Source organism: Antennarius striatus, chromosome 19 (genome assembly GCF_040054535.1).
Source record: "Antennarius striatus isolate MH-2024 chromosome 19, ASM4005453v1, whole genome shotgun sequence".
NCBI lineage: Eukaryota > Metazoa > Chordata > Actinopteri > Lophiiformes > Antennariidae > Antennarius > Antennarius striatus.
The window spans coordinates 12,711,768-12,734,774 of NC_090794.1; the positions used below are offsets into that span (position 1 = coordinate 12,711,768).

At 40.4% G+C, this 23,007-nt stretch overlaps 2 protein-coding genes and 1 long non-coding RNA gene across 5 annotated transcripts; 2 read left to right on the top strand and 1 right to left on the bottom strand.

The window, feature by feature from the left end:
* The first annotated feature begins 380 nt into the window (after positions 1–380).
* mtmr9 (myotubularin related protein 9) lies at positions 381–11,693 on the top strand. 2 transcript variants are annotated; one of them, XM_068341907.1, is made up of 11 exons: positions 381–433; positions 788–977; positions 2,018–2,126; positions 2,215–2,340; positions 2,448–2,621; positions 2,704–2,921; positions 3,286–3,447; positions 3,626–3,767; positions 4,064–4,284; positions 4,629–4,780; positions 9,408–11,693. In XM_068341907.1, the coding sequence occupies exons 2-11, from the start codon at positions 796–798 to the stop codon at positions 9,569–9,571; spliced, it is 1,650 nt and encodes a 549-aa protein (XP_068198008.1). In that variant the 5' UTR covers positions 381–433; positions 788–795; the 3' UTR covers positions 9,572–11,693. The 2 variants fall into 2 exon arrangements, with proteins under 2 accessions (XP_068198008.1, XP_068198009.1); XM_068341908.1 differs by lacking the exon at positions 381–433 and adding an exon at positions 489–608.
* LOC137613066 (uncharacterized) lies at positions 9,425–22,896 on the bottom strand. Its single transcript, XR_011038903.1, has 3 exons — positions 22,841–22,896; positions 13,365–13,465; positions 9,425–9,556 (listed from the first exon to the last, which is right to left on the bottom strand). It is a non-coding gene; the product is annotated as an uncharacterized lncRNA (long non-coding RNA).
* tdh (L-threonine dehydrogenase) lies at positions 13,481–18,857 on the top strand. Of its 2 annotated transcripts, none has more exons than XM_068341910.1 (9): positions 13,481–13,637; positions 15,079–15,273; positions 15,504–15,546; positions 15,666–15,736; positions 16,392–16,541; positions 16,637–16,809; positions 16,941–17,031; positions 17,379–17,648; positions 17,744–18,857. In XM_068341910.1, the coding sequence occupies exons 2-9, from the start codon at positions 15,087–15,089 to the stop codon at positions 17,881–17,883; spliced, it is 1,125 nt and encodes a 374-aa protein (XP_068198011.1). In that variant the 5' UTR covers positions 13,481–13,637; positions 15,079–15,086; the 3' UTR covers positions 17,884–18,857. The 2 variants fall into 2 exon arrangements, with proteins under 2 accessions (XP_068198011.1, XP_068198010.1); XM_068341909.1 differs by lacking the exon at positions 13,481–13,637 and adding an exon at positions 14,224–14,375.
* Positions 22,897–23,007: the final 111 nt, after the last annotated feature.

Here is a 23,007-nt window from a genome sequence, read left to right on the forward strand (position 1 = left end):
GCAGTTTTACACGAGAACATTTTGCACCCTTCAGTACAAAAAAATCCAAATAATTACACTTACGCGGATTGCTTTAGCTATTATGAAGTTGTGAAAACTAAACCTTCAGAAGATGAACGAGAAGCATTCATGTTTCTAACTCATCCAACTGGATAATTCTATTCTAAGTGGTCTTCTTACCTCTTACCTCGAAGAAATGGATGAATATGGACAATAATAACATGAAGTATTTTCCTTTCTTAAAATACATCGTAGTGAATATTTAATGTCGCGTTACTTGTTGGGAATATAATTCTATGTTTTGTTTTCATGAAGAATTTGGTATCCGATTCAATTGGACAGGATCCATGTTTCACAAAGCATGTGTTTCCAGTCGGAGTGTTTCTGCTGACGTACCAGTCTCGCCCAACTACAAAATTATCGTAAATATCAGGTAATCTCACCCTGAATGATTTGCGGGGCAACGGAAAGAAACACATCATGTGTTTTATATTTTCAATTCCGATTGTTACATTTGAGTGTAACAATAAGAATGTATGCGGTCCGTTACAATTATAAAAGCAAGCTAATGCTACTCAATTCATTTCCCGAAATGAGCTTAAGCTAAGGTTAGCTGATGGAGTTTAGTAGCATGTGTTGTGTTGTCAGTCAGCATGGATATAAAGCATGTCACTCCTGTGTGAAGCAACACCACAGTCTCATCTAAGAAACTGGGATGTTAGCTAATCGATAGCTTTGTCAATAGAATTTTCCCCATGTATCTTGAGCTGGCTGCTCCTTTCCTCAGGTCAGATCATGGAGTTTGCGGAGCTGATAAAGACTCCCAGGGTGGACGGGGTGACTCTACGTCGGTCTTTCTTTCCCACGGTGGAGGGGACCCTGTGTCTGACCGGCCATCACCTGATTCTGTCCTCCAGACAGGACAACACAGAGGAGCTGTGGCTGCTGCACTCCAACATCGACTATATAGAGAAAAAGTCAGTAACTGCAAGAAGATTTTTTTTAATTTTATTTCTTTTTCTTTATATTTTACATTCAATCTAAAAAAAACTCGTGATTTTGATATATATTTTTACACTGGAAACTGTACTGATCACATAAAAGCACATCTTGTGTAAAAATCAAGGCAAATCAGGAGGACGTGTTTACAGAGATCATTTTGCCTAACAAGGGAGAATGTAAGAATGCATTTTGAGTGTGGTTAGTCCTTTTAATTTTAATTTAATTTAATTTAAATTAGTCCTTTTGTTTCAGCCCACACCTTATAACTGCATGCAGTAGGTCTGAGCATTTTGACCTCAGTGTTTCTACACCACTCTGATTTTAAACTCTTGTGGCAGGAAGTAGCAACTCGGAGTTAACCAGTTTTGTGGAAAGTGCTTGAAGCTGTAAACAACACTGAAGATTCAATTTTTGACCATGTGAAAATCACAAACGAAAGATTTCACACTGTTATGGTCCAGTTGATGAATCAGCTGCAGTCCCTTATCTTTATAGGAGGCTATCAGTTGTTTGTAAAGTAAAGGACATGTTTACAACGCCATGTGCTAGCCAGGAAGGACACAAGTGAGTTTGCTTGCAAGCAAACAGGGTTGTTGAAAGTATCATCTTATCTGGAAATTTCAGGCTGCATGGATGTTAAATGTTACAAACAAAGGATATTTAGAGACTTTTTTTTACTGGTAGAGCATGCTGTTCATTTAAAGAAAGAAGAAGAAAAATATTACGACCAAGACTTTGTCCAGCTGTTTTTTTACCCACTTGATTTTTGAGCTCCCATAAGGCAGAGGAGAACTTTAGGTATTTATTGAGGACATTCCTTTTCTCTAACTTTATGAGGATAGTCACCTCAGCACTACCCATCCAGCTCTGAACTCTATCTTTTTTTTAAATGCAGGCAGGAGTATTACCACCCCTGAGGATATTCTGCTGTGTGGCAAAACTTCAATTTTGTGTCTTATACATGACAGTTGTTCTGCCTGATTTACGATTCGAATACACTCTCCTCCTCTGTCAGATTTGTGGGGTCTCTGGGAAGCATTGTAATCAAATGCAAAGACCTGAGAGTGATCCAGCTCGACATCCCGGGAATGGAGGAGTGTTTTAATATTGCCAGCTCTATTGAGGTAAAAAAAACCCCAACATATTCTAAAAGGCTGACTTGTGTTATATTCATGTAGAATAAAATTCCACTTGTTCTTACTCTATCCATAGGCTCTGTCCACACTTGATTCCGTCTCTCTGATGTACCCTTTTTTCTATCGGCCCATGTTTGAAGTCATAGAAGATGGCTGGAACTCATTCCTTCCACAGGATGCTTTTAAAGATTTGGAGTCTATGGTATGGACATGATTAGAGAGAAAACATTTGATGCATAACATTCTCCAAGCCTTGAGTTCCCAATGTGTAATACTAATGTGTAAAACTGCCTCCATTCCCTTCATCAGACAGATGAGTGGAGACTGAGTGGAGTCAACAAGGACTTCAGTGTGTGTCCATCATACCCCTGTCTAGTGGCTGTGCCCAAAGATATTGATGATGACGCCTTGAGGAAAGTAGCTACCTTCCGTCATGGCGGCCGCTTTCCTGTTCTGAGTTACTACCATAAAAAGAATGGCATGGTGAGCTCTAAAAGGAAAGTTACATGTTTCTTCTTTGCTTTGTGGTTGTAATTGCGTATGGAATCTTTACTTCCTCCTTCAGGTGATGATGCGAGCGGGGCAGCCTCTGACCAGCACCAATGGGAGACGGTGTAAGGAAGACGAGAAGCTGATCAATGCCACCCTGCGACCAGGCAAACGTGGCTACATCATTGACACTCGTACTATCAGTGTCGCTCAGCAGGCTAAAGCCAAAGGTGGAGGTTTTGAGTCTGAGGCTAACTACCCCCAGTGGAGGAGGATCCACAAGGCGCTGGAAAGGTGAGCGACCTCTACGAAGATCTAACCAGTTTTTTGTTGAGTTCTACAAAGCACAGTGTTTTCTGTTTGCTATTTATGTCTCCTGTGCTTCTTAATTCTAATAATTTTTGGCATACAGAACAAAAATACTTCTGAGCAGATATTATTTGAGAATATTTCTCTTGATTGAACAATAAATTCAGGATTGATGGATATTTGCGGTTAATATTTGCCGCAACCATGTTAACCGTGGTCACTAATTATTTAGTCATTTAAAAATATTCAAATTCAAAAAATGCTCTTATTGGAGGAAGGAACAAAACATCAATGTGTGTTATTTAATGCAACATGTATGATGGATTTACATATTTCTGGGTCTTTCCAGGTCAAACATCCTCCAGGACAGCCTGATCAAACTGGTGGAGGCGTGTAACGACCAGTCCCACAGTATGGATCGCTGGTTGAGCAAGCTAGAAGCTTCCAACTGGCAGACTTATGTCAAGGAGATCCTCACCACAGCCTGCCTGGCAGCTCAGTGTATCGACAGGTCAGAGGACAAAGTTCACTTTTTACACTAATCCTGAACAGTTAAAGAATATCCTGTTAGCAATATGTTTGAGTTCCACCAGTTCCATACTCACTGAATTGCAAAAAAAATAAATAAATCCCAGTGTTCAGTCGCAGGTGACGCTGTCACAACCTGTCATCATGTGCTCTCGTCTCAGGGAGGGGGCTTCAGTTCTGGTCCATGGAACAGAGGGCACAGACTCCACCCTGCAGGTGACCTCCTTAGCTCAGATCATCCTTGATCCGTCCTGCAGGACCGTCAGAGGCTTCCAGGGTTTGGTGGAGCGAGAGTGGCTGCAGGTGATCAGCCGTTCCCAGAGCTACAATCTTTGTGATTAAACCAGTGACTGGGATTGACGGTGAAAATAATGTTTGTGGAGTTGGAAGTTTTGCTTTATTAACACATCTTTTAGCATTTTAATTTAAAATGCAAATTATGTTGGAGAAATGTGTACTCCTTTAGAGTAGCTCATGTGTTTTACTGTTTCTATGCAGGTCTAATAATCACGAACCAGTAATCATACAATAATGATTGTGGATGAGTTCTTGGCATTCCCCCTCATGGAGGCTCTCACCTCTTTGATCCTCCACCCCAGGCAGGTCACCCGTTCCAGCAGCGCTGCGCCCAGTCAGCCTACTCCAACAACAAGCTTCGCCAGGAGGCCCCCGTGTTCCTGCTCTTCTTGGACTGCGTTTGGCAGATCCTTCGCCAGTTTCCGTGCTCCTTTGAATTCAGCGAGAGCTTCCTGGTGCTGCTGTTCGAACACGCCTATGCCTCTCAGTTCGGCACCTTCTTGGGCAACAACACGGCTGAAAGGTACGTCTGGTTTTGTCAGCCTGCAGTTCACTCACACATGTTCACTAAAATCCAGCTGCTATACATCAGCATCCAGCCATTAGTGTTGCATTTGTCGCATTAATTATAATGCACAATATTTTAGGGAGCCTTCCCTTCACTTTGTTGAGCCACTAAGCAGCTTTAATAAAGCAGATATGGATTAAGTGATTATCCCCAAAGTCAATCCTTATGTTTTTATGAGGGAAAGGAGACTGTTTTCACCAACCTCAATGACGTCATTGTGTGTGTTTTAAACTCATTCAATAAACCGGAGGCAGCAGCGTTCTCATTGGTTAATTTTACTCCTCTCCCCTCCCCCATAGAGCCAAACTGTCTCTGCCTGAGAAGACCGTGTCACTTTGGTCGTGGGTGAATCGGCCCCAAGAGCTGGAGCGTCTGACCAATCCGCTGTATGAGGCCAACAGTCTGGTGATCTGGCCCTCAGTGGCCCCTCAGAGTCTGCTGCTGTGGGAAGGTAAGAAACGTGGAAGGCAAGGAGAGACTGAGACTATAAACGTCTGCTGATTTAAAAGCTGTACAATAGATGACTGTCTCTCTCAATTCAGCAAACACTCTGAATTTGGCTCATAATGTAAGCAGCATGTCGAAAATAAACACAAGCAGTGTTATCAGGAATATTGATCACAGTTGTACTGAATGATCACAGACTATTTATTGCTTGGAAGTGGAAATAATAGCATAATTATAATCTGAATAAATTAATTACCGACAAATAAAACAGAGATATGTGGAAAACTGACGAGGGAACGTTGTTTTCACCTTTGAAATTTCACCAGAAGGGGGCGCAACTGACCTCGCTACAGTATTTGCTGACGTGTGAAACATTTATGAATTCTGTGATGCAAATGTTTACTTTACATGACATTTAAATGCAAACATTCAGTAAATAGTAAACTATTTGATTTATATTACATTGCAATAAGATTATTATTGAATACATATTGTGATTACAGTACATTTAAGTTGAGATACAACAAGCTACAACAAACTAGATTGTGTGATTTTCTATTCACCAACTCCTTTCAGACAATCCACTTGACGAACCATACCTACAGGTTCTTTCATACTTAGAGGCCCCCTTGTGTGTGTTACAGGGACCTGTACATACTAACATGTATGCATGTGTTTGTTTGAAACTAGAGTGCGCTTAATTTCCCTTCGGGGATTACTTATGTCTACAAAATAAAAACAAAAAAATCAAATATCCTCACATAACCTCTGATGACATTATTCACCCATCACATTTTCAGCGTTCCTGACATTGCTTCCCAGGCATTTTGTTGCTGTTTGATGAATGAGTTTAGGTATTTATAGGTGGCACAGAAACATCCTCACTGATCTCAGGACTGGGATTCCCTGATTCCAAGAAGCTGTGTAAAACTGAACGCAATCAGTGTTTTTTGACATGTATTTGAAAACGGTGCCGACAATATATTTAATGTTTTATTGCTTCAGATGTCTTAAGTTTCTGCGTGTATGACTCTGACGACCGTAGCGTGCTTCAGTCGAGTTTGGACAGGAGCAACAAATGAGGAATGTGAAGTTAAAAGAGAAATTCGTGGTATTCTCCACACCTGTTTGTGTTCGGCAGCTAAACCTGTCAGTGGGAACAGGTCTTATTATTGTCTGTTAAAGATCAGTCAATCACAAGCAAGAAGGGGGCCACGTTCAACACAGTGTGATCGATAAAGGTTCATATGTATGTTCAGGGAAGCAGGATTTAGCTTACAATTAGTTGAAATAGTGAGTTTAGTAACAAAAACACATACGCATGCACGCACACAAATACACACACACACATACACACACACACACAAGCACGTACCTAGAGACTAAGACATTGCATCTGGACACACACTAATATTTCTCTGTTGTTAGATTATAAATATTTTTTATAAAATTATTGAATCCTCATTTTTATCTCATCCATCAAAGGTAAAAACATTTCTAAGTGAACAATCAAGTTTTTTTTTTAGTACCATCACACAAGTATTGTTAAGCCCTTCAGTGTTTATGACATTCTGTTCACTGTGAGGGTCAGGACTGTGTGCCACACATCACTGTGGTTTGATCTAACTACCGTCTGCGATATAGAAATATATCATTTGTGTTCCAACAGCTAATCTGCTGAGACCATGTGTCATAGATGACGGTGGCGGCGTTTCACGAAAACAAAGGGCTGTGATGATAGTAAACATGTAGCAGACATCGGTAGCCGAGTGAACACATGACAAAACTCTCAGGAAACAGTATGATGTGCCAGTGGGCGGGACGTCCTGTTGGATTTAGGACTTCCACAGCCGCAGCTTCAGCTGGAAACCTGTGATTGTGTCTTTTATCTTCATTACTTCATACATGTTCATGACAGCAGTACTGGCATTGCTTTCATCATCATCATCAGTAAATGAGAACACCCGATAACTAGTCATTGCATTATTTCTGATGACTTTTAATTCTGTTGTTAGTGGCTCAGGTTAGCATGCTGGGCTTCTTTGAGTGTTTAAGTTCTGCCATAAGTTGCATTCCTTCGGACGCTGCCTGTGGCTGAAATGACAAACTGGCTTGTTTCCATTCAAGCAGACATACATGTGCTCTCTGTTCTTTTTTAAAGTATCTTCCCTCTGAATAGACTTTTCTTTTCTTGGACTTTTTGATGCTATTTACATTTTTTCCAACTCTGGCACTTCATTATTACCCTGTACTTTAATTACAGTATTTTCTGTACTATAAGGTGCACCTAAAAGCCTTTAATTTTCTCAAAAACCAACAGTGTGCCTTATAATCCAGTGCGCATTATATGTGACAAATGTTTTAAAATAGGCCATACATTGAAGGCACGCCTTATAGTCCAGTGCGCCTTATAATGCGGAAAATGATGTATTTGACACGCTGATATCCAGTGGGTGTTTTGTCTTTGTTGCTGAGATAGAATTGTGGGACATGTAATTTATGACCTCTGTACCTCTTTATTTTATAAGCACATTACAGTCTTTTCCTGCTCTTGCAACAGCAGCACAGACTGATCTGACTGGAATCAGAATGTTACAGATACCACACAACACTCCCCACACTTCCCCACCAACTAGTGGGACGAGGAGCAGTGACACACTGAAGGTTTGGTGATGATGAATAGAATCTGTGTGGGTGTGGTGCTCGTTTGCTGCAACTATCAGCAGGCTTTCTCAGTCATAGCATGACGCTGAAACAAAAATAGCTGTTCTTTACAGTTAAAGGGTCACTGGAAGGCAGTAATATCCATTCACTAGATAGCGATCGCCATAACAGCCTTTTGCCACATTTCATGATTTCTGCCATCTCACATAATTTATTTTTAAGTTTAATTTATTGATAAAAGTAACACTAAAAACACATTCCTACCTAAATGACAATATCATGAGGTGATTTATGTGTCATTTCCCCCAATACAAGCTTAGTATTGACAATAAACCATATATTTTCTTTTTGGAAATGACTTGAAGAGCAGTTGAACATTTTCTGACCTGGAGTTCAGAAACTTTAAAAATGCCCCAGGGGAGTCTGGGGTCGTTAGGTTCAGGGCGCTTCGGTCTGAGGGGCCCCTTTCATGCTTAAAGCCTCAGAGCCACGTCCTGACACCAAAGCAGCATAAATCCTGCTCAGACAACTCCTCCATTTCATTCAGAGAATGAAATGCACTCCTTCAGCCCACCTCAGCTAGGTGTACATTTATGTAATATGCACAGCAGACCTATGACGGAGTAAGACTGAAATAATTTTGTATTTCTTAAGGTTTATTGTGAAATCCAGACATAAAGATGATTAAATCCTGTTTTGCAACATACTTGAAAACACTTGACACATTTTACTGGTATTAACCTGAATTTAACACTAAAAGAATGTTTTATATCCCAATTTCTAATTGAGTCACCATGGGGGTTTTTTTTTTTAATGTTGGTTATGGGAAACCACTAAAATCCTAGTGGGGGGGGGGTCAGTTGCTTTCCAGTCATGTAAATGCAGCTGAATTCCTGTTCAAGACACACTCATCGTGATCTAAAAGTGACCTGTCTGTTGTGTTGTATCATCCAATCACGTGCCTCCCTCTGGTTTCCAGTAAATCGATGCCCGCTCTCCATCAAAGTGAAATTGAAAGAAAGACTGGATTAACATTCAGGCCACTGAATGTTAATAGATGTTAATACATTCAGGCCCAAGAACCTCTCTGTCTCTCAGCGATGCTACCTCCATGACTAAACACCTCTTCACTGTATGTTTGTTGAACTCGTTTTGATTCTGTTTTAGTTCAGAATTCTTATTCTTGATCACACCTTTATATTTGATGTAAAATCCTTATATTTTTTATGCTTGTCACTGTGTAGAGCAACAGTGATGGGTTTGTTGTAGTTTGTCAGTCGAGTCTCAGTACACCAAGATTTGGTAAAACCCAATGGCCTTTAGGATCAGCTGACCCCCACCCCACCCCCTCCAGCTGCAATGAGGTTTACATTTGTGGTCCTGAAAGAACTACTTGTCTCTTCAGGTTGACCTCTGATCACTTTGGTGACCGTGTAACTTGAGTTTTAGAGCACTAAAAACACTTTCCATCGGCTTTGGGTTTACTCTGTGTGTAGCGTTAGCATGCTGCCATGGGATGCTTTGATGGTGAATCAGGTAAATGTTGTAAATGTGTGACATTTGGCTTTACAGTTACGTGATGATGCTCTTTCCTGAGTTTGGAAGCTATGTTCCCAGCGTTGGTTTAATAATACGAAGAGATTTTATGCCAGACTTGTTTCTGCATCAGTGTTTTACGTTTTTTTTTTTACAAAAGCATTCAAATATCTCTTGTTCTTAGGGTTAGTAATGAAAAAAATTAACCAGCTCCTTCATTGTGAACAGTTACTAAGGTTACAACATGTAATCTTATTAAACACAATCTGCAAGTTACACACAGCTGGATATGTGATACAGGAATTATTTAAAAGTTTTGTTTGCTAAACTTTGAACTTTGCTATTTAGTAATTCTGAGAACACATGAATCCAGTGAGAGGAATCCTTACTTGCAGATTAGTTACACTGCTCTCTTCTCTTTTCCATTACAGGAGTATTCCTCCGCTGGACTCGCTCCACCAAATGTTTGGATGAGGCCTACGACGAAATGGTACATATAATCGAGTATAACAAGGAACTTCAGAACAAAGTAAACACCCTCCGTCGGCAGCTGGCCCAGCTCGAGACCGAAGATTCTCTGCTGCAGACGACATAAAGAGAGAGAGAGGGAGAGGTGAAAGGAGGGAAGTTGAAAATATAAAAATGTGAAACCAAATATAAAAATAGATCAGTGCCGACAAGTTTCAGGGTTTTGTGAGGTTGAAATTCATTTTAGAAATTTCAAAAATTATATCCAAACAATATTTTGAGGAAACTGAGGTGGAATAAACCCTTAAATTGTAAACTAGCCATTCTTCCATTATGTATTCATGGACTGGAAGAGTGTACTGACGCTTCATATATAAAACAGAAAAATTATATTGTTTCTCAGATAATTATTCTCATTCTTGGTTTGTCTTTCAAACTAAGATAAAGGCAAGTGAAAGGATAATAAAAACAGCCAATTACTCTTCAGAGTGCTGCTATTGAAAACCAAACACTCCTCGACTTCATTATCGAGCTGAAGCAGATTAACCGCAGAAAACCCAAATAGAAAGATAATTAATGAGTCATTCATGTCCTAAATTTTCTCTAGCTGTATCTAAATCTGATAATCTGCTTTTTTTTTTTTTTTTGTCAGAATTCATTTTACATTCATTAAACTGTGAGTTTAAGTCCAGTCTGTAAATGTCACCATAGGAAATTTAAATGCAAATTTTTTGACATTTCATTGACTGAATGATTCACTATCAGATTAACTGAAAGGGAAACAATTCCAAACTCCATTCCGATTCTAATACAAGTGCATGCAGACCTCTCCATTCAGACAAAGCCATTATCTGATGTCAGGGTTATGTAGCCTGGTTAAACCTCCACATCGCTGCCTTTCATTTGCAGGAGCTGATGACTCAATAATAAATTAAACGCGTGAGCCGTTTGCCCCCAGGACGAGTTAAAAGATAGCTACACATTTTTGGAGAGGAGATGAAACCTTTGCATGTTCAATTGCGACACCTGACATATGATTGCACCAAACATCCTGCTGAATGTATATTCCTGAAGCACTGCAGGGTAACTATGGCAACATATAGGGTGCAGTAAGACAGCATGTGACTTCGCTGCACCCTGAGATGATATAATGAACGTGGGAGGGATCAGCACCTGTGACACAGAACACATTTAATAGGGAACGGACCACACAGCTTGATTCTCTTGTGTTTATGAGATCGTTTCTTGACATTCCGGTAACATTGTACCGTAGGAGGTATCGACAAGCATGTATTTAACGCAATTGTGTGAAATATTAATATCTATCAGCTTGCATTCTATAGGTACTGGGGGTTTAGTTGTGTCCATGTTGATCATGCGTAAAGTCTGAAAGTTTGATGTGTGAGATCATTGCTTTTTATAATTTTGTAATCAATGTTGCCTCCTATTTATTGTCTTAAAGTTCATTGGGAACAAAAGGTACGCCTGTGAAGGTGTGTTGTTAATCCCGAGATAATGCGATCCGAGTGAAAAGCAAATGTTCTTGTCGTACCAGTAGAGTCACTGAAAAGCTTCTGGCGTTTCCTCTTTGCACTCTGGCAGAAGACCAGATAACTAAATGATATTTGAACATTTTGACCCAGATAGTCTTGGCTCAGTGACATTCTAGATGATCCTTCTATGATTTACATGAATGAAGTCATACGTTAATTGATTAAATTCAATCCAGTTTTGTTTTGTTTTGCGAGGACAGTGACTGTCCGCCTGTCTTCATGTCATTTTCATACAATTGATCTGCTTTGCTTTGAGGATAATGTAATAATCACACTAAACAGTCCAAATCCCAGACACTACGCTGAAGTGCTTTATGTTCCTCACGGCTGCATCATGCAGTTTTCTATTTGCTTAAAAAAAAAAAAAAACACACAACACATGGTATCTATTGTTTCTCTGTGACGTGAATCTTGTTGGTGGACTTGAACTTCCCTGTCATCTCCTGTTAAACAGTTTTTCTCTTTGTCAGATTCAAACTGACAAGATCTTCAGCTCCATTAGCAAGCAATGCTTTTGTTTGTGTTTATACATATCAGCTACACGCTTAGCCTGTGTAAAAAGTCAGATTGCAAAATTATTATTTCAATTCTTACATATATAAAGTATATATATATTGTTGATCGGATATCTGTGAAATCAAACTACTGTTCAGGAGATTTAATGTCTTTTGTTCTTCAGCTATTAAAAACTCAAAGGATGATTTTCTTGTTATTTATTGAGTCTATGTTGATACAGCGTCACCAACCCTGAATTACCAGTTTGTTCAAAAACCCTACAATAATTATTAAATCACTCTTGAATATGTCAGCTTCATGGATGAACCTCTAGATTCTGCAGCCTTTTAGCTGAGTTTCAGTCTTCCCAGTTTGTTCTCCCAGAAGGCAAATGGTTTCCTGAAAATCTCCACTACCTAAACACATCCAGTCTGATGGTAATCCTGACAGAGAATTTAGCAACGGCTTTATGTTGTGATGACGCGTCAGTGTTGCTGCTGCTCTGGGGACCTGATCACCACCCAGTAGGGAACACACATGCTTCCATACTGGAGGGTTATGTTTCCCCCTACCCTGTCCTCATATAGCTTACCTCATAGCGAGGTGACGGCTGCCATGAATGTAGTAGTGTAGTATTTTGTTTTAAAGATTAATCCCCTTTAATGGAAAATGAGTCATTTATAAGTAATTAGGTTTCACAGTCAGCCTCTCGCTGCGATGGTCGGTTAATCCATTGAAAAGCTGATTGCAGACGTGACTGTTTATTGTTTTGGTGACTCACATGTTCTGTTCTTGGCCAACATCAAACTGAGTGAAAGGAAAAGCAAATCTGTGTTGTTGTTGTTGCACAGTTCTTATCATTTTCTCTTTACAGTAGAAGACAAGGGTGATCTGAAGTTCATCTGTAGAAATCCAAACAATGGTGAGGTTTTGTTTGTGGAAAGTGTTTCAGTTTACAGATTAACTTTGACCAAGTCATTTCTGTCCCGGTGATGACAGGCGGGGGTGTGTGTGACTTTCCACCACTCATGTTTCAGCACCGGTCATATGCCCACCCTGACGCCCCACTCTGACACGTCCACTCCGGCCCAGCTCTCTCCGCTGTAAACAAGCGTCAAAGTCAAACAAAGGGTGTGTACATGCATCCTACCTTTTCCTTGATAAGCATGAGGTCATGTTCATATTAATATTTCAAACTTCTTCTACAATATTACCACAAACAGTTCACTAATCTAATGTCTCTGCAATTCAACGCTTGTCTAAACAGATAGTTAAGTGTTGTTTAAACCTTCATTAGTTTTCTACATGACATTTACGTACTTTTTTTTTTAAACTTTCAAAAGAAGTTAAATTTTGTTGTCCTCCAATTACATTCTTTGAATTTTTGGATTTAAAGTATTTCAATGTGTGCCCCATAAAGGGTTGGTGTGTGGCCCAGTCACATTTAGAATACTCATTGTTGTCACGTCTCAGTATTTGCATGAGCCTTTAAATCCAGTGAACATCATCATCATCATCATCATTATCATCATCATTATCATCATCATCATCCCAGATACTGAATAGGGGAACGCTAAAATAAATAGATTCAATCTGTGTGATGTTTTTATTTCCCACAACTCAAGAACTTGACCCACTTTCACACTTTTATACAGACAACAACCAAAGTGATAGCTTTGGCATTTTAGGGATTTTTTTTTTTTGTGTGTGTGTGTTCGATTTCTCTCCATCTCCATGGTTACATGTTTTTCTTAGTTCCTCAGATATGAAACTGACAGTGAATTCAAAAAGTTTAATGGATGGAAGATGGATGGATGGATGGATGGATGGATGGATGGACGGACACATTAGACTGGAGCTCATCGGACTTACCGCAGACCGAGCAGCGGGGTCTCTGTGACGTAGTGTGGGCGTGGCCAGTGAGGGAGGACCGCACCTCCGAGGCTCCGCCAATCCGGGAGAAAGCCGGCTTCCTGTCAGACAGATGGCAGCTGATATAAAGCCTGAGGGGGCAGCTGATGCAACACTGAACGGAGATAACACCGGCGAAACGTCACAAGTCTAGAAGCCACAGGATCTGCCCCGAGCAGGAAGCCGCATATAATTACCCCGAACGGGTTTGTCGTCCTCTAACCTCAACCACCGGTGAGTCCGATTATTAGTTTATTTCAACAATAGAGACCACGTGGTGATGGTATATTATTATCAATTCATTTAATTACTCTTTTTTTTTTTTTTAAATTATAATGTCGGTTTCCCTTGAGGCAATTTTCTGGGCTATTGAGGCATTTTCAGCCAAATCAACCGATTTAAAAGATCTTTTTCTTACAGTTATAAAAGCGTCACTGTGACGTTTCCAATTCAACGGCTGCGCTCAGATGTTGACCGTATTTATTGGCTGACATTCATTAAAAGGCAGGCTTAAAATAGTACACTGAACTAAAAAATTATTTTAAGTAACTATCACCCACGTGGAAACGCAGCCAGTTAAAGCACCAAGTTAATACATCTGTCGGGATATCAACAAAGACGCGCCACGTCATTTGAAAAATTCCCCCCGGACACGAGTGGGTCACACGATGTGTCCATAAATAAATCACTAAAGTAGTTCATGAAGAACGACTTTTGTGTGATTTATCTCCTCCTGAGTCATTTTATTAGTTGCCGAAGACGAAAAAAAATGAAATACAAATTATTAATGAAAAGTTTCAAGACAATGCAGAAACCTTTTTTTTCCCGACATTGGATTGAAGTTGATCTTGGCAATGTTTTCGTGCGCTTCTGCACGCCCTCGGTCCCTGATTGGCTCTCGCAGAAGGCAGGGCAATATATATACTCTAAAGTTACTCATCTCGGTCCTTTACTTGGACGCTTGCATCCTCGGTAAGTCTAAACCCCGTTTGATGTGTTGGTTAAAGTCTGGTCAGCTGGTGAAGGGTGAAGAATCCACAGATTTTTGCTCCATCCAACTTTACGCGTTCATCTGGTTGGACCCCTAAAGACTCAATGTTCTTGACTTAATGTTCCACTTATTGTATAATAGTGTTCAGTTCATGAAATGCAAGTAAATTTACCACAAATGGAGTCCAATCGACGCGAAATGTAGGATAGATTGTGAGTGAAATGGTTGTGATCAAAATGTTGGGTGTTGCTATGCGTTCGCGTCCTGCGCTGCGCGTTTTGGAGACGGTGGTGGTTTCCGTGGGTGGAACCGACGCGTCTGCTCTGCCGCGCTGGCGCTTTCTCCCCGTAACTAGGGCTGTCTGCAGAGTTCTGCTGTTTCCTCCTTGATACGTCTTTCAGTAGTCTAACCTAAAGTCGATAAATTTATCCACTAGCTCCCTCATTCCCATTTTTTTTTTAGTCTTCTGGTTTTTCCTCCTGAGTTCTGGGAAGGAATGGAATTCGCGTAAAAGGCTTCCGAATGACAGCCTAAGCTTTTGTAACATCTCTAAATTATCTGTAAATGGACTCAAATTTAAAAAGTGGAATTTTTTTTTTAAGCCTAAAATCCAGAGCCTGAATTTCCCAGATGTCTCTGAGTACAATTGACGCTAAAAGGTGTGAACTTTCTTTTCATCCCAAGATCCCATCATGCCTGTCATCAGAATCCTCAGTAAGGTGGCCAAGCAGACCCTGCTCAGCACCCCAGGATGTGGCTGCCAGCCCCTGACGGTGGCTGTACGCAACATCAGCTTCTCCCCTCGCCAGGTTACATCTGATGCCAGCTTCCACTCCGTGTCCTTCTCAGAGACGGACCACCCCAAGGTCCTCATCACAGGTACCAGCTCAGGTTTAACGTTGGAAACCACTAGGATTTCCCAAAACATCTGAATTGAACTCTAAAGGCTTAATGTTTAAAGCAAAGATGGCAAATGCTGACCATATTCTTCTTTCCCACACTCCTTAATTATTCCAGTCACTATGGTAACTGAGATGTATTATACGCTGCTGGTTTAATGTATGCAGTATCAGCTAACGCTCAGATTTCTGTCTCTTGATGTGATGCAGGAGGTCTGGGGCAGCTCGGGGTGGGGCTCGCTAAGCTTTTGAGGTAACTTTTTCTGACTCACCTGTTTCCTGCAGCTTTCCTGCAGCTTACCAGTGGTAAAAAAAAAAAAAAGAGAACGGTGCGTTTACGAAATATTGACCCATGGTTTCCTGCTTTCACAGAAAGAGGTTTGGCAAGAACAACGTCATCCTGTCTGACATCAGGAAGCCCCCAAGCAGCGTGTTCCACAGCGGTAAATGAACTTATATACTGAGCTGTGTTTGCATTGAGGGCTGTAGAATGAAAGGTTTCTTTTCTCCAATGTTACATTTTTAGACATCATGTGGTAGGTGTTTCTTACTTTTACTTTAAAATAGCAAATGCATTCACGGTAAGAATTTGGTTTATTTGAACATGAAGAACTAGATATCGATGTGTTATGTCTTGAGTGTGGAGTTTTTGTTTCATCATGTTGGAGAGCACAAGGTTGTGTTGAGTATATGACTAATTTCAGATTAGATGAACATGGATGGAGCAATAAAGGATACATTTACTGCAGATTTGTTGCGAAACAACAGAGTGTTGAGAGTCATTGACTCTCTTTTATTCATGCTCATCTGCAGGTCAGCTTCCTGAAAAATTCTCACATTACTCCAAATCAATACGTGACTTTGTTATGCCAATGTCCAGTAATGAGCTGTCCACTGACAAAATGAATGAAGCAGCTCCCATCTGCAAGCAGTAAATAAACATTTACGGGTATAAGGAGTTAACAACTGCTTCACAGAATTCATGAGAAACACAACAGCAGTCCTTTTAACGTCAAACATGACGAACAAATGTGTGTTTACAACTCTGATATTTGATATGTAAACAGAGAAGAATTTAGTCGTCTCTGTCATCTTCAGGCCCTTTCATCTACTCTGACATCCTGGACTATAAGAACCTGCGGGAGATCGTGGTGAACAACCGCATCACCTGGCTGGTTCACTACAGTGCCCTCCTGAGTGCAGTTGGAGAAGCTAATGTGGCCTTGGCACGCTCCGTTAACATCACTGGTATGCTAATTACAGAATTCATCTCATTGGATTTTTGTTAAAGATCTTTAAACAAAATTGGACTTTGGGGTTCTTATGGTATTTCCTGTTTCTAGGGCTTCATAACATCTTAGACATTGCAGCGGAGCACGGCCTGCGTCTGTTCGTCCCCAGTACCATCGGGGCCTTTGGTCCCACTTCACCCCGGAACCCAACACCCGACCTGTGTGTCCAGAGACCTCGCACCATCTATGGGGTCTCCAAAGTCCACGCTGAGCTGATGGGAGAGGTTGGATCTCATTTCTTTTACTTAAGGCTGTACCTTTTGGAGATATACATTGGTACTCCACATTATTATTGTCTTCCCAAATCTAAATGACATGTAATAAACAATAATGGATTGTTCTGTGCTTTTCCCAGTATTATCATCACCGCTATGGGCTGGACTTCCGCTGTCTCCGCTACCCAGGAATCATCTCTGCTGACTCGATGCCTGGAGGTGGCACGACGGGTGAGACACACGCCAAGATCTTACACATGGTGTCAGTTTGAATGGATGTTTACTCCTGTGGTACCTCTTACCACATCCTAAGTATAATTGTCTTTTTCAAGAGTTGTAATTTTAGGCCAGCTGATAACTGGATCATCTCTTCATAGTTTTCAATTATATGAACAATCCTTACATCCCTATGCGTGTCAAAGATCTGTTCTCAGTGTGGTCTGTCATACGTTTTATTATTTAAATTGTTTTAATTATATTTAATTCATGTTAATTGGTATTGAATTGTGACTCGTTTTCCTTCCCCTGGCTGATCCCGAGGCGATTTGTTCATACGGTTTGTATTTGCCTCTCACCAGACTACGCTGTGCAGATTTTCCATGACGCCATCAAAAGCGGAAAGTTTGAGTGCAACTTGAGACCTGACACGCGACTTCCCATGATGTACATTGACGACTGCCTGCGTGCGACCCTGGAGGTGATGGAGGCTCCAGCCGACACCCTGAGCATGAGGACCTACAACATCAATGCCATGAGCTTCACGCCCCAGGAGCTGGGCCAGGAGCTCCACAAGCAGATGCCCGAAGTGGAGATCACGTATGACGTCGATCATGTACGACAGGCCATTGGTAAGTTATCTGTGCAGGATGACTCTTATTTCCTTTCAAACGTCTTTAAGGTTTAAAAAAAAGAGCTAAAATCATATTGAATTTTGTCCCTCCAGCTGACAGTTGGCCAATGAACTTTGATGACTCCAACGCAAGGAAGGACTGGGGCTGGAAGCATGACTACGATCTCCCAGAACTCGTCCAGACGATGCTTAATTACCTCAGTGCAGATTCTCGCATGGCTCAGGCCAACTGAGAGCGTTTGACTTCTGTCTGTTCTTTGTACATAATGTAAAAAATGACCAAAGAGAGTAGAGAAACATGCCCTTTACATAGACGTTGTCTCACTTCTCTTAGTAACCTGAGAAGGGTTCTCCCTGCGCGGCATAAGGCAACTGAATTTCCTGAACAAAATGTTCGGAGCAGGTTAAACAGTCCTTCCTGCCCCCGTCCATCTACCCCCTGCTTGGCATCTCCTTGGAGATTTAGAGAAGAGCAGAGCAGCAGGGGAAGGTTGTTGGCCCAATCAGAGAAAACATCGTGGCCTCTAAGAACTTTGGATGAAAAAGTGAACGACTTGCATGTTGATGAATCTTGCAAAGGTTTTACAAGATCTTCCTTGGGAGGAAAAAGTCTTTATAAATTTATGCATTGTGCATTTTTAAGCATTTCCACCCGTTTTCCTTTGAATCTTCAGGGTTTTATTTTATGCTTAATCATCATGGAATGTTAGGTGTTCGGGTCCTTTTAGCTCCCAGGGCCGAAATCAAGTGGGTTCATGAATACACAGGTTGTCCTCTTTATGAGATTGAAAAGTAAATTCAGCTTATTTACTGTCAAGTAAATACATTGAATTACAAATAGGGCAATTTCTGATGCAGTGCATCTTTATTTCAAGCCAGACAAATCTGTCATTCTTCAGAGATGTTCTGTTTATTCTACATAAATTTATTTATTCTTTCTGGGTTAGATATGTGACCTTTTATCAAAAGAAACAATTTCTTAACACTCTTGTGTTCTTGTCCACTTTTATGCTTTTTTTTCCCATCTCTTGGAGATAATTTTTGACACGAAAGTGAAATGTGACACCATATGCCACATTCACATCGGCCTCGTGTCTGTACTTGAACTTTTTGTAAAAGAAATAGTGGGATCGGTTTCTGTGTGAAAGTCTTTGCAGGTTCTTGCTGTTACTTCAATCGAGCTTTGTCAATAAAACCTTTTTCCTCATTGCTTGTGTTTTTTGTTTTCATGCATTTATAGCTTTGAGCTCTTGTACCTCATCAGACAAACTGTGATACTGTTGGAGTGTTGGGGAGGAAGACGCTGCAAATATGAGTGTAAAACTTTCTCTGTGTCTTGCTAAAATCTTCTCTCCTGAGAACGCTGATATTGTAATGTTACTGAGGCTTAAATTTGATACGTGGTTTGTTAAAGTCAGCCTGACTTGCAGTTGCGACACATGGGAGCTGCTGAGCATGCGATAAGCGCCCCATTACTGGCAGTGTGCCCAGCAGACAACGAATCAATGTTGACTGGACGCTCAAATCCCTGGTAATTATTTAATTTTCAAATTAATTTCAAATGATATAATTATCATAATAAATAATGTTACTACTGGAAACTTTGCTTAGAAATCAGCCAGACTGCATTCCTAAACAGGTAGAAACCAGTCATCAATGACAAAATGTTTTTAAATTTAGCTCAAAGACTTTCAGTTCCAAAAGAAACACAAAGCATTGTGACTTAGGACTTTGACTGTAGCTATGTAGAACACATCTTGCTTTGTGAAGCTATTCTACACACAATCCTGTTTTTCATGATACTTTTCTGTGAATTGGGCTTATTTACAGTTGGAAACATTCATCAAGGAGTGAGTTTTATGTCCCAATTACAGTTTAGTGTTCTTTTATTTGCCTGTTTTCTGTATAAACATTGAATTCATTGCCACTTCAGATTATGTAATGTTTATTGACAATGTCTGATAACTATGCTGCAACTCTATGGTTGCATAAATTGCATAAATTCTTTTTCTTTCATTCCTACTTAATCTTTCATTTTAATTTACTCTTCAAAACTTTTACATCTGGAGAACATTTTTTTGTTACAAAATTATAGAAACATATTCCAGCTACTATCGATAGCTAAATGGATACACAGTATGATTGAGGAAAAATGACAGGTATTCATTTTTAAACAATGAACAATCAGCACAGAAATGGATGCACTGAATCAAAGCAGATGTAGTTTTTCATTGAAGGACATAAACTGTGACCTGAGAAGACCAATATTCACAGACTTAATAGCCTTTCTTCAATTTCTCGTGCCAGTAACTGCAGCTGTACCATTGACCTTGTTTGGTTTTTCAATGTCGTGTTGCAAACAGAGAAGAGCAGAGACAAACTACCTGAGTGCACAAAGAAATGGATTCAGCTTGAATCTGCAATTAGTTAAGGTGCATTTTCCATGTGGCCACAGTCACACTGAGCCACTGCTGTATGTCTGAAGCATGCACTACAGATACTTCAGGAGCTCTCATTGCTGATTTACACCTCTCCTCTCTTTCTGTGTGCCCATAAAACTGTGGGTGTTCTCTCCGGTCGGAAGGAAAAACCCTAATTTTCTCATTACAATTTCCAATAAACAGAAAATTGTAGTCAGGATTTTTTTCCCCTGTAATTCCATCAAGCAAGAAGGATTTCACACCCAGCAGCAGTTCTACAAATAATATTATCTTCATTTTACTTGTACGATTTTTACAGCTTGTATCTAACAGGGAAGACAAAAAAAAAAAAGCCATCGTGTTGGAAATGGAATGGAATTACAAAAGATATTTGTACTGCACTGAAATTTGTCCAAATACAACATTAATGATCTTTTCTCAACTGTCAATAGTTTATTGATGCTGATGTTGAGTTGAGACTCTTAGTATTAACGTCCGGAGGTCAATTACAAAATATATACGCACACCTTCGAGCCATCATATGTACATATACATGAAGAAACATTTCAGGAGCAAAATGTTCCCGCACACCAGCATTTCTGTGTGCACTAATGTGACTGAGCACGTTCAGATTAGTCCGTCCAATCAAAAGGCACGGTGGGGTTCTAGGAGTGTGCCTTGGGAAACAGAAACAAAGAGCCATGTGACAAGGTGTTCACATCATCCCCCCCTTTTCCCTCCTAAGAGAAACCTAGCCTCTTATGTAACATGTCTCTCAGGGTGTACACACATACTTGCAGACCCGCCCACCACCAGCCAATCAGAGACTCGGTCTGCTGCCTTGGCCCTCCTTTGTCATCGTGTAATGCACATGGAGTCTGCAGCAACTCAGCTTACATCGCATTGGGGCAGAGAGTGAAAGAGGAGACATAAAGAGAGCTGGGGGTGGGGTGCTGGGCAGTGGGCCAAAACGCCATAACATTCTGTTCCACAGCTGTTTTTCCACACAGAGACCTGTTACCATTAAAATATAACCCGAGATCACACCACCCAAATCCTATAACCTAAATAGAAATCTAAGGAGCTGTTGTAATGTACAGTTTTACTTCACTCTTTGGAAGCAGTCACTCTTTTAATGCTTTGCATTGATACATTTGGACTTCATTGTTTTTAAGTTTAATAATTCTGCACTTTTCTGTTGGCAAAAAACAATCTGTCTGTTACTTCTTTGCAAAGCATCTTGTGTTTTTCTGCACTCCAGTTGCTGCAGTGATGTGGAAGAGCTGATATCACCATGGTCAGAAAATCAATCATGACCTGAGATCACTGTGACTTCTGGTGGTGAGCTTGAAGAGATCCCTGCACTGACAGTTTTTGAATATTTGGCTCTGTGAGACCTTTCTGTTGCCTGGTTAATATCTGATTGTGTGATCTGTGCACAGAAACATTTAAAAGGGCCAATTTGGGCTTAGAATCCACCAGAACAGAGGGGTGAAAATGACACCACAGATTAGAAGATCAGTTTTTTGCTTCTTTCTGTGACAATCTGCTCGTGTGAAGTGAATATTCACTCATAGCTCCTGTCAGCCAGTTACACAACCTCACCTTAATCCCATACTTTAGGTGGCAATTTGAAGACTGACCTGGGGTCAGATTAGAGCTTCACACTAACAGGCCTTGTCAATTATAGAAACTAGGATGTCTCTCTGGAACAGTAAATATGATGATTCTGTTGACTTTGATCAAGTACATTTATTTGGATGAACAACAAACAAATACGGTTTGACAAGGATTTGACATGGGCTTAAAATGTAACAAAGGTCCTGAAAAATCCAAATTTATTAATGTGGCTTAGATTGAGATATGAAAAGTAAAAGTAGGTGTACCCGGCAGAATCACTACAACAAGGTGGAGGACGACATGTTGTGCTGTAACAAAACAATGACACCAAGATTCATCTCAGGAGAAGCCATGTGCTCTGATTCAGACTGAACTCACTGTTCAGATCTATCAGTCGTTCAAGTTTAACATTAATTTGATGAAAATATTCATTCACGTTTGTCTCTCTGGAATAGCATAGCTTTGACCTTTCAGGGTAGGTCAAAGCTAGTGCATAGGTAGATCAGAGCACTAGCTTTGATCTATGGCCTCACACTGGCCTCACTCGTCTTTCTAGCTTATCCGGTGTCTAAGTGTACAAAAGTTGAACTTTGACCTTGACCTAGTTTTCTCAAGGTTAAGGTCATCATCTTATTTTTATCCCCTTTGCCGCCCAAGTAATGTGCTTTTTGTCTCATCTCTCAATCTGCAACGGTTGGGATACGGACGAACACACGAACACTGACGATTACATTACATCACTGCTCTGAAGCGGGATGTAATTAGTTAGTCAGAAAAAAACAAAAGTGTTTGCTTTGTGTCTCAAGACTCTCACTCCGAAAAAACAAACAGTGCCTGAAGGTGACTCGGATCTATTTATTTCATTTATCTTGGACAAGATTTCAAAGACCATTGTTAGAGTATTACAGTGTTATTAGCATAAACAAACATTAAGTATTCGTTTCTGGGTCCATATCACATGTCTGTCTGCTGATAAGGTTGGATAAATGTACCAACCTTCAATGTGTACTCCTGAAATTATTTTAAATTCATACTGTTAACTGTAATAATACTACAATAATAATTGGTAAATATAGAATGCACACTAAAGCACTGTGAGACCAAAACAACCAACAAGTCAGAAACCTTTTTAAAATTTAAAACCGGTTACCTTCAGTCGCTCATGGTTAATTCCTCTTTCCCACAAATCGACATTGTTAGAAAAACTTACACTTGGGGTATTTGAGCTATGGTGACGTCATAGACACGGTGTGGACCTGTTCGTGCGGCGGATTTGTGCCTGTGTTGCCCTCTGTCGGCAAGGACAATCACACGCAG

Excerpts from the sequence above, each read along its gene's own strand:
- mtmr9 (XM_068341907.1), top strand. The coding sequence starts at position 796 with ATGGAGTTTGCGGAGCTGATAAAGACTCCCAGGGTGGACGGGGTGACT. Across the intron at positions 2,127-2,214 it reads ATATTGCCAGCTCTATTGAG|GCTCTGTCCACACTTGATTC; the intron begins GTAAAAAAAACC and ends CTCTATCCATAG. Across the intron at positions 2,922-3,285 it reads ATCCACAAGGCGCTGGAAAG|GTCAAACATCCTCCAGGACA; the intron begins GTGAGCGACCTC and ends GGGTCTTTCCAG.
- tdh (XM_068341909.1), top strand. The coding sequence starts at position 14,258 with ATGTTTTCGTGCGCTTCTGCACGCCCTCGGTCCCTGATTGGCTCTCGC. Across the intron at positions 15,737-16,391 it reads AAGCAGCGTGTTCCACAGCG|GCCCTTTCATCTACTCTGAC; the intron begins GTAAATGAACTT and ends TGTCATCTTCAG. Across the intron at positions 16,542-16,636 it reads ACGCTCCGTTAACATCACTG|GGCTTCATAACATCTTAGAC; the intron begins GTATGCTAATTA and ends TCCTGTTTCTAG.